Consider the following 15,730-nt stretch of genomic DNA (forward strand, 5'->3'; position numbering starts at 1 on the left):
GATCTACATTCTGTCACAGTTCGCCCCCTGGGCTGGTTCCCAGAATTTCCATTTGTTTAAGGGAGAAGAATCCAAAATCACTCGAAGATGTCTCTGGTTACAGTCTCAGATTTCAGGTTTATGGAATGTTCTGCTTAACAGCCAGGCAGGAGCTGAGCATTCTTGTCAGTTCACAGAGGGCTTTTCCCAGAGCCCCCTTATTTACTCTCCCAGAATTAGCTGGCAGGCCCTTAGTGGTTAAAAGAAGTTAATGCATTGTCTGGACTTTAGTAGTTCACTTCTACAGAGGGAGTTTCTTGAGAAGAAAAGATTCTATTTCATTTGGGGAAAGGGAGCAATAATAATGTAATAAGTGCCATGTCCCATCTATATGCCAAAAATGCCATTCTATGGGGCAGAAAGATGAAGCCCTTACTTATTGGCCTTTATACTGCTATCTGTGCCCTTTGCTACTAATGTCCCCAGAGTTGGCACAAAGCAGCTGAATGAATACTGGGCAATTCCATGGAACAGTGTATGTGTACATGAGGTTGAGTCATTGACAAGATAATGGACATTTTATTTTTTTATTTTTAGAAATATAACACACCATGGCTTTTACAGCCATTGTGCTTCTACTTTCAGATTGTAATATAATTCTAAAGCTAATTACTGAATTTCTGTGTTTATAGAAAAATTGGAGCATGTGGTAATTATGTGCTATTAATAAAACTTGGATTTTGTATAAGCTTGGAAATCCAACAATTCAAACAATAAAGCTATTTGGCACAGTTTAATAAAACCATAGACAAATGATGAGGGAGTGATTTATCTTAATTTACAAAATAGAAAATTCTTTGCTCTGTTCTCAGGAAAAAAATAATTATCTGCCCAAATGCCATGGTCAGGACATAAACTATCAGTAAAGCCATTTTCTTTTTCAGACACCTTGGACAGCGGCTCCATCCAAACCTTGTAACCGTGTAAGAAAGCCAATTACTGATTGCAATAATAGTAGGGTAGGGTAGGCACCAGTGTTGGCAGTGTTTGATTCAGCCTGAAGGTCCAGATCCTGGTTAAAGGAGATGGAAAAACAAAACAAGGGAAATGAACAGAGATGTAGTCGGCTTCCTCAGTTCTCCCTAGCTGTCTGCCCTAAGAGATCAGTGGATCACAAATCAGGCTGCACATTTAAGTTGCTGGGGAAGGAGGGGCTTTTTAAAAATACTATACTGGGCCCTCAGCATAAGCATCTGAATGAGTCTTTATTAGGGTGGAGTCTGGGCAAAAGGTGATTCTCCTGTGTGGCAGCCAAGGTTGAAAAGTGGCTCTCTGCAAGGAGACCTTGCCTGGATCCTACATGCTGCATTCCTAGGCCTTTGCTATCCAGCCCATCTGCCCTAAGATCTCACATGAAGGCAGAATGTGCCCCTGCTCTTCCAGATGGAGAGCCCTGACTTCCATTCATCTGCTCTCACCTTTCAGCTTGCAATGCCCACAGACACACACTCACACCTCATACCTGAGGAAAACTGTTCAGAATGTTTGTAGAGGTGAATTTCCATAGATCTGCAAGGCTTTTTTCTCCTCATTTTACATTCAACTCTTCTTGAGCCTTGAGTTGTTTTTTACATATAAGTTGATACTTGAGGAAGAGACCCCATGAGGTCTCCAGTGGTTCTCAAACTGCTCAGCAGAACAGTTGGTGCTTTGTGAACTGGACTGAGGGGTTGCATACCTAAACTCAAATGATGGTTCTCTTTCCTCAAATAAGTTAGTGGATTGAATTTAACTTTAGAATTGTCTTCCCCCTCAAACTTTCTCAAACCCACAGTGCCTGCTAATCCCTGCCTTTTCTAAGCTTAATTAAAAGAGGTACACAGGTTTTGCATGAAATATTAATTTTTGCTATTTTTTAAATGAAATCTACCCCTATGTCCTGGGGTGCACAACCACCTGGATGTGGGTGGAAACCACTGTCCTGAAAAGGCCAGCTGTCCCCTACCCTAGACTAGAAGCCCCAGACATGCTTCTGCTCTCCATTCTGGGGTTTAACGGTCTATGCAGCCAAGATGAGTGATGGCATTGGAGGTGCGTAGTGGCACTGCATGCTGTAAGCAGAGGATCCAAGAAGCTTGGAGGGAGAGGCCAGTGGCTAGGGGAAGGCCCAGCTGTTCTCTCCCTTCCATGGTGAAGAGCCCTCACCTAAGGGAATTTTAGAATTTTTCATACTTTCATTATTCCAAGTCAATTTGATAAGGTTGGCTCTTAATACGTGTGTTATGCTGGCACGCAGTAAGGAAGGACTTTTGAAACCAAGCAGACAGCGAGGCAACCTGCACAGCCACCACCACAGTCTGATCATAAAGCCTTTGTAGCACCCCCAGCCAGCATTAGCTTTGCCCAGGATGGCCCCAGTCGCATGTGCTGCTTCCGCTCACAGGTCCTCATCTCCAAAGGCTCCTCCTGATCCCAGTCAGGCCAATGAAAGGCAGAGATGAGGGCTCCTGCAGGAGAACGCCCATGGAAACATTTGGCAAAGTAGTTCTCATTCCTTCCAGAGCCACATCATCTCACAATTCTTTCTTGTAAACATCAAATAAATACAATATTTGTCTATTGGAAACTAGAACTGGTATAATTAGGCACAGTCATCCCTCAGCCATCTCATAGAACATTTTGAGATTGCATTTTGAAGCTTTGCAGCTGATCATTCTTTCTTTTTATCATTTTTACAGAGACATGCGAGAAATGAAAAACCTTTTAAGCAAACTCAGGGAAACTATGCCTTTACCATTGAAAAATCAAGGTGAGTCTTGTCATTCTCTTTGTGGCAGAGGATGTTTTTAACACGATCACCCTGGGACTTGCTTCTTGAGAAATTAAAGTGAGGACATGACACAGAAAATAGGAAGCACTGAGCATGCGTTCACCTTTCCTCCGGAAGACATGACAGTGGGGCTGGAGTCTCCGGTGAACTCAGTTTCAAATAGACTCTGACTTCAAAACAGACTCCTTCTCCCTGGCCCTGTCACACACTATGGAAAACACTGCACCAGATATGCCATCACAAAAGGATCACGAAGTGGGCCTTTGTCGTCACAGCCTCATGGAGGACTTCCACAGGAAGACCCCAGCCATCTACATGCTTAATTCTTTAAAAAATGTAACAGTAATAATTAACATATGTTGAGAACTTACAATGTTCCACTAGTCTAAATTCTTTACATGTATTAACTGTTTTTTTTTTTTTTGGTTGGGGGGCAGGAGGTACTTGCTCTTGCCAGAGAAAAAGACAGAGAGAGAGAGAGAGAAAGAGAGAGAGAGAGAAAGAGAGAGAAAGCACCATCTGGTGAATGGCCATGCCACAATTCTTTCTCTTCCATTTCTCACTCCTTTCAGGATTTGGGGCATGTGTGCACAAATGCCCAGCATGTATCTCAAGCTACCAGGTCCAGGACTCAGAATGTGCAGTCAGGCCATGTGGGATCCAGCTACCTGTATCAACTTACTTAATTCTAATAACAGCTTTGAGGAAGATGCTGTCAGTGTTTCCCAGTTTATAGGAAACTGTGGCACAGAGAGGTTATCCAAATTAGCCAAGGTCCCACAGACTTAGTAGAAAAACAGGGATGTGAACTCAATGTGTTGGGATTATATATCCCAAGACAAAAATGGAAGGGGTTGTTCCCTGGAATGAGGAAAGAGTCTTGTATGCTTTTGTTAATTATTATATCCCCAGTATTTAGAACCTGAGATATGGTTGAACAACACCCCGCACAAACAATAAATGTTTGTTCAATCTGCACCCAATTTTGCAGCCCCAGGGACTGCACATGTGTGCAAAGGACCAAGAATAAGCCTTGTTATTAAGCATATGGCTAGAGCAGCATGAGAGACAAGTCAGCTTTGGACAGTGGCACCTACACGGTGGAAAAGACTTTTTACAATCAAGAAAGAAGTGTCTCTTGTACTGAGCAGACCCTGGATGGGAGAGAGAACAGAGTGCCACTTACCTTGGAGCAAGAAGAAAGAGGAGGAGGAGTTGGTGGAGCTGGAGTATCTCAGCTCTGGGAGCAGCTCTGCTGGGGCAGAAGGTGCAGAGGTGGGAATGAGAATGCCAGAGGAAGAGGCTTTTGCATAGCATGGGGCCAGCTACACAGGGTTGGAGATCTGAAAATAAGAGGTGGGGAGCTGGTACATCAAGTAACTGGAAGCATCCCTGAAGGGCCTGGTTACCAAGTCCAACCAGCCTGAGCTGCAGGTGTAGTGTTTTGTAAAGAAAGTAGACAATAGGTTCGACTTGGTGACACAGTAGTGAACTGGACCACGGTGCTGGAAGTCATGAGGCTGACCATGGTTCAGATTCCCAGCTTAAAAGCACACTGTGGAGGTTAGCAGGTGGCATGGTGGTTAAGGGAGCTAGACTCCCACATGGCCGACTGAAATTCAAGTCCTGGATCTGGTGGTTTGCTTTCTCTCTTTCTCTCTCCTCTCTCTCTCTCTCTCTCTCTCTCTCTCTCTCACACACACACACACACACACACACACTTCCTTCTCTTTCTTCTTCTTTCTTTCCTTCTCTCTCTCTCTCCTCCTCTCTCTCTCTCTCTCTCTCTCACACGCACACACACACACACACACACTCACACACAAAGAGAGAGAGAGAGACTCTGTCCCTCTCTGGTCAAATTTAAAAATAAATAAATAAATAAAGTTAAATAAAATAATCAAAAAACAAAAAACACTGTGTGCACATGTGTGTGCCCAAGATCCTGAGGGTCTGGAGAGCTGGGGAAAGGGGTTTGCAGCATAATAAGACCCTGTCAAAGGTGCTTCTGTTTCTCTCTCTCTCTCTCTCTCTCTCTCTCACACACACACACACACACAGTTATGAATAAAATAAATACACTTAAAAAAGAAAGAGAAAGTAGACAACATGTGGTAATGAGAGGTTGCTCTGACCATGGCATAGAAAGACTGCTGGAAATAAGCATGATGTTTAAGCCCAAAAGTTTTGGATTATGGCTAGCCTTGAGTTCAAAAGCTGCTTCTGTCACTTATCAGCTTTGCACATAGAAACAAGTTGTTTGGCTTCTGGAGATTTCAATTTCCTTATCCCCGTGAAGTGATAATAGTGTCACCCACTTGAGAGGATTGTTGTGAGAACTAAATGAGATCCTGTTGGGGGTGCCAGTCTCTCTCTGTCTCTCATGGAAGATATAAATAAATAAGCAAACAACTGAAGTGAAAGATTGTAGACAATTTGGGTCTCTTTGTTTGGGGTAGAAATGGGAAGCCTTAGCACATCCTCTTCCTGCTTAATATGCACTCATACCATGCTGTCACTGCCAGCTGACTGGTGGCGCAGGGGATCAAAGTCTCGGCTAGAGAGACCAGAGAGCAGCTAAGGGCAGGGGAACAGGTCTTTTGACTCTCTCTGGGAATATTTGCTGACAGATACATGTGACACCATTTGAATAAACAAATCATGCTGATTCCTCTCTCCAACTGCAATACTGAGACCACCCAGGCTTCCCTATGACCTTCCTGGATTTTTTTTTCAGGTAATTTGTTTTCTATATAGGCCTAGGTTAATAAGTACAGGAAATGGCATAGGATAAAACGTGGAAAAAATTATTGCAGTTCTTTTCTGCAGGACCTTATTGTCAAAACGTGCTTCTAACGGAATGAAAAGCATTATAGAAAATCATTTGTTTGTTTGTTTTTCCTGGCTTCAATTTCCTTTCTTTCTTTTTTATTATCAATTTACATTGTATTTGAAACAGAGGGAAAATGAGAAAAGATACCATTCCTGGCGTCCCTTTTTTCTCCTTCCAACCCTTACTATGTAAAAATGCTTTCAACTCAGAATTCCTTTCTCCTCCACTCAAAAGCAGTTCTTAATCCTCCCTTAGAAACAGCTCCATGTTTATTTCAGTATTTAAGATTTAATCATATTTGCCCCTTCTTACTGCAATCAAAACTTGACAACAGCGTACTTTAAATTGACTTTTAATGGGCAAGGAAGTAAGGTGGTGAGGGCAGGAATTTTAAGGGTCGGTGATTATGCCTTTAGTTTAGATAGGGCTTTTCCTTTCTCATCCTTCCACTTTAAGAGTGGCAAGAAAGAGGTGCACAAGAAAGGAGGGAGCCACCCCTGCTCTGCTGCGGTTCCCAGGCAGGCTCCGGACAAGATCCAGGGCTCCTGGCTCTCAGCCTGCTGTTCTTTCCCCTGCTTCAGTGCCCCTCCCGCCCCAGATTCTGGGTCACTGGCAGTGCTGTCAGGGAGCTTCATTAATTATGATAGTCTTGCTGTGTCAAATGGATTACAAATGGAACCACCTGTGGAGAGCCGGCAAGGTTACTGACAAAGGCTAAAAAGAGATTGGAAAGTGAAGGACAAGCATCTTCTTAAGTGCATGCTGTTAGCAAACAAAACAAAGAGGCAGAAATAAACTAAGCCTGAAAGACCGGCTTCACCTTTTCCAGAATTTTAACTTAGCTAATGCTGTGGAATGTGTGCGTGTATTCGCTCTTGCAGAGAATTCGCTTGTTGATACCATGCATCAGACTCAATCTGGAAGGAGGCAGGCCAGGAATTGAATCTACTCTAGAATAGGTCCTCCTGTGGACAGTGCGACTCCAAGCTAAATCGGCCCTAGGAACAGTTCACCCAGACTCATACACACTGATCCACACCAGTCTGGACCTTCGTATCCAGAACTGACCTGGCCACGTCAAGCACAAAACTTCTCAGACATCTGACTGAAGGACACTGGGCTGTCCTGCCACCCTCCTATCCTGGAGATGGCCTTTACGACTTCACATGATGACTTTCTGTATCTGAATGTTATTCTAGACAGTTTTATCAATAGTCGCATATCCTGTGTAGTCTCTGAAACCTTTTGTCCAAGGATCCAGTGTGACATATGTGATCCCTCCCTCTCCTCCAATCTAATCCACACAAAATTTCTTCATGTATTACTCTGACTATGCTGAGCCCCTGCTCTCAAATGCTAAATGTCTGCTCATTATCTACTGCAGGAAGAATAAAGTTCCCACCCCAGCATCCATTATACCCATCATTATCCAACATGTAATGGTCACCTGTGATGTGCCAAGTTCCGTGTTAGGTGCTAGGGATGTCTCTCCCCTCTAGTAACTGTCCCTCTCAACAGGGCAGAACTGAGTGATGATTATCTAAAAAATGTTTCCAGACGACAGTTGTCTTCCTTCCAAGGATGTGGTGGGGAGCCTTCAACATAAGGCATGTGCATTCTGAAACAACTATCACATACACAGGTACACGCACATGTACAAAGAGACACATAAACTCACACATATGCTGTAGAAAGGCACAGAAATTAATGCCTTCCATGTAAGAATGTCATAATAGACACAGATTGCTACAAGGGCATATTGGATTCTCACCTAGCGCAGAATTGAATTGAAAATGGGTGATTACTAGAGATTGCCCTTTGAAAATTTACTGAGCTGAGATTTTTTTCGGGTAAGTAGGAGTGGGCCAAAGAGATGAAAAAAAGAAAAAGATCATATAAGCAGAAGATTCTAAATGTGTGAAGTCATATGGAGGGATGAAAGAGAAGGGTGTTTTGATAAAGCCCAAGCATTTCAGTAGTTGGAAATGTCATTAGTCAAGAGGGTCAAGAGAGGCAAGAAGGATGAGTGAGCTATATCATCTTTAGGTCCCTGTAATCCACGTTAAGAGATGGTGTAATGGTTACGTCACTAGACTCTCACGTAGTCAACTGCAGTTCAAGTCCTTCCTGGACCCAGCAGCTTAAAACTCACACCAGAAGTGTGCAAAATCCTGAGAGGAGAAGGGATTGTGGCATGGCCATGCCCCCAGTGGTGGGTAGATTTCTCACTTTATGTCTCTCTGTCTCTCTGGTGAGCACATGCAGCCTATAGCAAAAAAAAAAAAAAAAACCTCTCAAAAAAGAGAGAGAGAGAGATTTGTACTTTATCCTAGTGCAACTGGAAGAACCGCTAGAAGGTAGATGGAGTAATTCAGGTGAGAAATGCTTAAGACATGACCTAAAGTCATCAGAACATTGGAGAGGAGAATATGCCATTTGGATGTGGTACAGAAGGTAGATTCAAGAATGAGACTTAGAAAATGGAGTAAGTGATAGCATGGATCTCTAAGCCTGAGATAATTGAGGAGGAGCTATGAAGTAGAGAGGGATCAAAGTTTTGGATGTGACGAACCTTCGAGAGCAGTGCTTAGTGGTCAATAGCCCTGAGGTCAGGCATGTCATCTGGCAGGACTATGAATAGATTTCAGCATCATTAGCATGGCGCTACTGAAGCCCTACAAATGTTGAGACTACACAAGGAGATTGTGTACAGAGAAGAGCCCTGCCATGCCAAAAGATAGGGTTTAAAGAGAAAGAAGAGAACTTTACAAGGAGGACAGTGAGGAAATCTGGAAGACCACTATGAAAAAGACTGAAGAAGATTGCAAAGGAAGAGTGGTAATAGTGCAGGGAGCAAGCTAGGTGAGAACTGAATGTCCACAGGCTTTAGCAACAAGGTATTAATGTTGTTGTCAAAAGAAACTTACTCCAGGGACCAGTATTTGGCATAATGGTTACATTGCTGGACTCCCACGTAGTCAACCGCTGTTCGAGTCCCAGATCTGGTGGCTTGAAATGCATACGGAGCACATTTGCATGCATGCAAAAAATTCTGACCAGAGACAGGAGGGAGAAGGGTTTGTGGCATGGCCATTCCCCTGAGGAATGATTCCTCGCTTTCTGTTTCTCTGTCTCTCTGGCAAGTGCAGGTGCCCTATAGCAAAAATCTCTTTTAAAAAAAGAAAAAAGAAACTTACTTGGAACTTAGGGCAGGGAAGCCTGGCAAAGTGGGACTGGAGAGAGAAAAGCTGCGGTAGAAAGGGTAAACTTATTAAGACTTTTATAAGGAGCACTTACAGCGTGCTAGGGAGACAGGACTGGATGCATATGCTGTGCCAAGAGCTATAGCAATTGTTTATAGAAGGGATAGAAACATGAAGGAATGCAGAAGCTTGGAACAGTCAGGAAATTTTGAAGTAAAATAAATAGTTAAGATAATCTAATCTTGAAGGAGAAATTACCATTTGTCTAGGGAGGAAGGTCATTTCTGGAAAAAAAAAAAAGGAATGGCATGCTTAAGGCAAGGAAAGAAGGCGAGGTGCCGGATATTTAGGAAATTCTAAGTATCCTGTTTTGTACTACCCTCTCCTTTATAAACCCTTCATTCCAGACAGACTGGACTGTGTGGTTGGACCTGCATTCAGGCTGCCTCTGATTACCTCCATGTCTTGTTCACACTGTTCCCTCCATCCAGAACACTGTCCTTCACCAAATGTTCAAGTTTTCTTTACTCCTGTGGCCCCGCAAGAACACCAAGGCATCCGTGAATCTTCTTCCTTCTCCCCCAAATGGAAGTCAACTCATCCACCTCTACCCCTCACTCAGGAATTCTTATAGCACTGTATTTGGATCTTTTACGGCATTTCTACTAAAGCCTCATAGTTACTCAAAAAACAATCCTTGAAGTCAGGGACCATCTTTCCTTTGGGACTCACCTTGGCATCACCCTCAGTATGACACAGAGTCTTGCACGTAGCAGGCCTTACGTTATTTCAGTGCTGCTCAAAGTGCAGTCTCAGTGTGAGCAACATCAGCATGTCTAGGAAGCTGTGAGAAATGCTGGGTCCCAGACCCCATCCCAGACCTCCTGATTCAGAAACTCTGGAGGAGAGGTCAGCAGTCTGGTGTAATTCTTTTTTGTTTTGTTATGTTTGTTTTTTGCTTTTTAAAGGTTTAATTTTTTTATTCATTTCTTTCATAAGTTAGACAGAAAAACAGAGAGCACCCTCAGAGTGGGTTCTTTTTTTTTTTCTTTTTTTGGAGAGGTTTTTGCTATAGGGCGTGTGCACTCACCAGGCAGACAGAGAGAGACAGAAAGCGAGAAATCATCCCCCAGGGAGGATGGCCATGCTGCAATCTCTTCTCCTCCATTCTCCTCTCGGGATCGTGGGCACGCACACGCACGCTCCCGGCATGAGTTTAAGCCACCGGGTCTGGGACTCGAACCATGGTCGACTACACGGGAGTCCAGTGACATAGTCATTACGCTAACTGCTGGTCCCTCAATAGGGTCTTCATACCACAATCCTCTCTTACCTTCAACCGGGGATTCAGGAACATGTATGCCTGGCACACTTAGAGAGGTCTCAGATGTGAGCCTGGAGCTTTCCTATGTGGGTCAGCCTTGCAGAGCTGTTGTGCCACCATCTGGCCCCAGTCTATGTTTTAACAAGCCCAAGGATGATGCTGGTGCTGCTAATGTTTGACAGCCAGTAAATTGGTTAAAGGATTTTTCTTTTTTCCTCCAGAATTGAAATTTGTAACTGCAGTTCTATTATGAACCCCGTCCTTGACTGTTCTGAAACACAGCTTTAAACTCTGTTTATCTGAAAACTTCTCATGTTCATGTTCCTCTTTTTTCTAAACATATTATCCATGTAAGAAATCTTTTATTAGCTCATTTGCCCATCTTTTAATTAGGTTGGTCATCTGTTTTTTGGGTGAGCTGTTTGAGTTCCCTGTAAATTCAGGTTATCTAAAGGCATGGAGAGCAACTTTGGACACCAGAGATAGTGTGGGATGCAGAGGAGCAATGGCGGAGAGTGGAAAATGGCAAAGGGACAAAGGAAGAGAATCAAGGAGAAAAAGTAAGAAGTAAACTGTTAAGAAACACAAAACAGAAAGCTATCTGTTGAAAATAATAGGTAATGTCTTTGATTGGGCCAATATTCAGGGTATTCTAAATGGGAAAATTCATTTTATATGTTGTAATAATTTATAGTGAGTGAATGTAAATTTCTAAAAAATATATATTTTATTAGCAAAAGAAATTTGAGCAGTAAAGAAAATGGCATCATCGGGGCTAGCAGTTGGTATAATGACTGTGTCTCTGGACTCCCATGTAGTCGACCACGGTTTGAGTCCCAGACCCGATGGCTTAAACTCATGCCAGGTGTGTGTGTGTGCTTGCCCAGGATCCCAAGAAGAAAACGGAAGAGAAGGGGTTGCGGTGTGGCCATCCCCCCAAGGGGTGATTTCTCACTTTCTGTCTCTCTGACAACCACACATGCCCTATATCAAAAATCTCTCAAAAAAAAAAAAAAAAGAATAGAAAAGAAAATGACATAATTACGTCTCAGGGGATTTCAATGTTCTTGGCTTTAGTAGCATTCAAAAATTAAACATTGAATGACTGAGGTTTGAACTTACAATGGCTGGATTTTCTTTTTTAAAATTTTGTACATTTAATCACTGTACATCAACATAGCTTGTAAAATGAATTTCCCAGCATGAACACACTGCACACCAGTCCAGCTAAAGATACCACTTACACTATCATCAACAGATAGTCCTCCCCTTCTGCGTCCCCCAGATGTCCCGCCTCTTTATTTTTCTCCTTGATTACATTTTCTACTCTCTATTTTCTTTCATTTTCTCATATTTTTTTACATCTCTTCCTTTTCCTACTTTTCATTTTCATGTTTAAAGCTATCCTACGTTATAATTTTCTGAGACTGTGTACTTTGGAGAAAAGATGCTACCAAAGTCTTAATAAGCTGCATCCCAACCAACTTTTGTAAAAAAAAAATAAAAGGTCTTCCAACAAGTTCCAGTGGATTAACCCAGAACATTTGGCATGAGTGGGGAAACATTCTGATTTTGCTCACGTTGTTTCAGCAACCTTTCACTTCAGAGACAGGGTTTCCATCACTGTGGAGAGACATATTTCCTTGCAGTCGAATTTATTTCAAACCATTCCAGGCATACTTACATCTTGGTGAATTTCAGCATTTACTGCAGGTGTCTGCTTCCTGTGGTGTAGAAAGCTGCTCCAAATCTCTGCCAAGAATTTTTGAGCTTTGTGTTACCTCAGCCCTAGGCGATGATCTGATATGCTCTGGGCTAGACAAAGGTGTCTCAGTGTGCAAAAAAGATGTCCAAATCAGCAGTCGTCCTAGGCAGCTTGCCCTTTGCTTAGTATTAGAGGCACTTTCTCATCAATCTTAACACTTCAATTTGCTTGTATACACACACACACACATACACACACACAAACACACACACACATACAAGATAATGGTCCTACGTAAAGGAAAATAGTCCATAATGGCTGTATTTACTGAGTGCTTCCTCTATACGAAGCACTAAGCCACCCACCCAAGATAACTGTTTTTTTCCCCTCATTATTTTATTTAATTCTCACCTAAGGTAAGTATTATTAAATCCTATTTTACAAATGGGAAAACTGAAACTTAGCTGAAGTTATAAAAGTCACAGAATAAATGGCAGGTGTAAATTAGAAAAGAAGCCAACATTATTCCAAATCATGGGCTCTCTCTAATAAGCTCTACGTACTTCTCCTAACTGAAAGATGGTCTCTGAGCAGTTAGAGTTTAATTCTAAGCACCAGTTCTCAGCCTTGGGCTATTTTGTCTCTCCTATTGGGCTATCTGGGGACATTTCGCATTGTCACAACTGGTAGGGGAGAGCTACTGACATCTAGTGAGTAGAGGCCAGGGGCGCTGCTAAACATCCTGACATACCCAGGACAGTCCCCAAGGGTAAATATCGGGTCCCAGAAAAGTCACAACCTGCTTTTCTGGGGTTTTTTTGTTTTTTTTTTTTCCTATGGAAAAATGCCTTATGACTTTCCCAGTGACCCAATAAAATGATCTGATCTAAATGTTAGCAGTGCTGAGGTTGAGAAACTTTGATCCAAATGGGAGGGAGGGGTAGGTTTTTAAAGCCACTTCATAAAAAGCGTATTTTTGTCTACATCTCACTCACATGTGCATTCTATCCCATTGCAGATGACAGCAGCCTTCTGAACCTAACCCCCTACCCTCTGGTTAGAAGACGGAAGAGAAGGTTCTTCGGGCTATGTTGTCTTGTCTCGAGCTAGGCAGTTCCTCCTGGAAACCCACCACTGGGAACACCCGAAAAAAAAAAAAAATCACAAAACCTGAGGACCTCCAGACAGCTGAACCACACAGTGAATGGTTTTTCACTATGTTTTCTATGCTTCCTTGTTACTTTTATCCACCTCCCCTTGCCCTTTTAAATGATTTTACACTTGAAGGCAGCTGCTGTCAAGAAAAAAAGAACAGATTCAAAAAGCAGGCTGTTTTTAAAAGGATTTTTAAAGCTGACATTATGCATGTCTGCTCCAAACCATGCCATGACAGATACAAGAATTATGATTTTTAAATTATTTAGAAGTTTTTTTAACTGTAATATACAGAGAAAAATTATTTCACATATAATAGTCTATCTATAGCTCTTGCTGATCTCATGTTAACAATTTATCATAGATGAGAGAAGTCTTTAAACATAGAAATCTATTTAAAATTACACAACTGTGTTTAAAAATCCAATCTATCAATATCATTAGAAATAATAATATAACCAAACATATACCACCTCACCTATTGCTTTCTCTGCACTCAATTATGTTTAGTCTTCCATTCTGTCAGAATCTAAGAGCTTCAACATAAAAAAAAAATCTTAATTTATAATGTAACAAAAACCATATAAGAAAAGTACTTAAATTTTGTAAATACACAATAATCCTAATACCTTCGTACAATGCATATGGGCAACTAATTTCCTTTTGATCCAATGGTGTCCTTTTCAGCTTCTTGGAGAATGAAGTAATCCAGTTAGGAAATGGTGTAGTTACATATACAATTACCCTCAAATGTAAAATCAAATATTATCACATTTTGTTCTAATTGAAATCTGAAGCATGGTGTCTGCACAACAGCATAGTGTTAAATCTTATAGGGCATGCTGGAATTAGCTCAGATCGTACAAATATTTAACATTTTACATTGTTAATAAAATTTTTTAGTTAAGCTAAGCTTGTCTCATTTTAGATGACTATGCAGATAGGACTTTTCCAATGTGTACTTGGTATCTTGTCTTATGCTTAGAATCTTAAAAGCAGGACACATTAAGCAATACTATATTTTAGAAAGGAGGAAGCCACATGCTTTGTTTCTCTGCTCACAGCTTTGTTGTGATTTTCCTCCACTGAACTTGTAATGTGGTACAAATTTTGTTGTATTTTCTCCTGTTCTTCTTTTGGCCCATTTCCCAGACAGAATTTCCCATGGTTGAGAGATCAAGTCTTTGCATTTCTTTTCTTGTTTTCCATAATCTGAAAAATCTTCAAGGCAGACAAGAGGCACAAGTGCCTAGTACAATAGAAGGATGTGTTAGATGACTATAAATGGTGTTTCCAAGACACGTCTTTAATCCTAACCCTGTACTTTCTCATTATGCACACAGGCATTTATATGTATACCAATACTTTGACCTAAAAACTGCATATTTTAAAGCTTTAGCTTTAGTGAAGATAAAGGAGTACAGACAAATTATTGAAATAATTATTGTCTTAAGTAGAATTATATGAGAGTGTTGATATTTGACTGTTTTGACTTACTAAAATGGCAGTTTCACATCATTCAACCTGATATCTGATGCTGTGGAAATTATACTTGATTTGTCATCCAGCTCTTTTGATTGAAAGTGAAAGAAAGAGCTGGGAGCAATCTCAAAAGGCTATGCAGGGCTCTCCTCAGATCATACAGGCTAGTTGTTGGTCTTCTGCTTGGAGTCCAGAGTTGTGTTCCAAAAAGCAGTACTTAAAGCATGCCTGGCTTCATAGAAAAGTACCCCTGAAAACTTATATGGGAAAATCATGATTTTTCTAAATTAAATACTTGTAAAACAATTGTGGAACTATGTTAGTTAAAGACCCCTAGGGTGAACATTCCCTTCCAGACTTACCTGGTCCGCAAACCGGGATTTTTGTCAATCAAGTTGATTAAAGCTTAATATCCTTTCCTGAATCTGGTTCATTTTCACCCCCTGAAGTTATTTTGTTTAAGGTTCATCGTTTCAATGTTCTGAAGTAACCTGACTTGGCACACTCTCAGCTCCCATCTCTGCCCCCTCCCACGTTTCAGCTCTACTGAACTCCTAGCTTTAGTCTAATTTCTATTAATCCATGCAAAGTTGTTAACTGATAAACTCCAACCTTGATGTACAGCATGTTCTTCTAAATGCCTGACCGAAATCATTTTTGCTTGGTTCATTTATGCTCACTCTCGCCTTAGTCTCAGTGTGAAAGTAACACTTAACCTTCTGTGCAATTGTCCTTTGTACAACTGAAGACTGTTAATAAATTCAGGTCTCACCTCCATGTCTGGGAAGGCTGTAGTAGCTATTCATGGAGATGGGAATTTGTCTAATTACCTAGCCAGACTTTCCATATCTAAGGTAATATATTCAGCCACCTTATCTTTTATTCGTAGTGCCTGTTTTCCAACCTTCAACCAGTTTTGTAGTATCTGTGGACACACTCCAAGTTTTATAGATGTTTTTTCAGTAGCAAGTCCTAAAATTAAATCTAGTGCTCCAAGTCCTGACAACCTATGCTTGGCTCATGGTTACAATAACTAATTTGCCATCTCCCATTAGATATGCTGATGCATTCTTTAGGTACTGCCCCACTCTCCTCTCATCTACCAAAGGACTTTCTCAGATGTGGGTCCATGAGATAAAGTTCTGCTGTCTCCACTTCCAGCTAGTAATCTGCTTTCAGATTCGTATTAACTCTGAGCCAATCTCTGTGGGTAAGAAGA

The 15,730-nt window shown here is 41.5% G+C and overlaps 1 protein-coding gene across 2 annotated transcripts in view; it reads left to right on the top strand.

Moving 5' to 3' along the window:
• Positions 1 to 13,035, top strand: part of RGS7BP (regulator of G protein signaling 7 binding protein) — a 159,183-nt gene extending 146,148 nt beyond the window's left edge. Inside the window, exons 7-8 of one of the 2 annotated variants that reach the window (XM_006156828.3) lie at positions 2,718 to 2,788; positions 12,893 to 13,035. In XM_006156828.3, the coding sequence (XP_006156890.1) occupies positions 2,718 to 2,788; positions 12,893 to 12,984 (163 nt within the window). In that variant the 3' untranslated portion in view covers positions 12,985 to 13,035. Of the gene's footprint in view, positions 1 to 2,717; positions 2,793 to 12,892 lie in introns of those variants that run through there. The other variant, XM_006156830.3, reaches the window with a different exon arrangement.
• The last annotated feature ends 2,695 nt before the right edge of the window (positions 13,036 to 15,730 follow it).

The sequence above is a fragment of the Tupaia chinensis genome, unplaced genomic scaffold (genome assembly GCF_000334495.1).
Source record: "Tupaia chinensis unplaced genomic scaffold, TupChi_1.0 Scaffold000516_1, whole genome shotgun sequence".
NCBI lineage: Eukaryota > Metazoa > Chordata > Mammalia > Scandentia > Tupaiidae > Tupaia > Tupaia belangeri.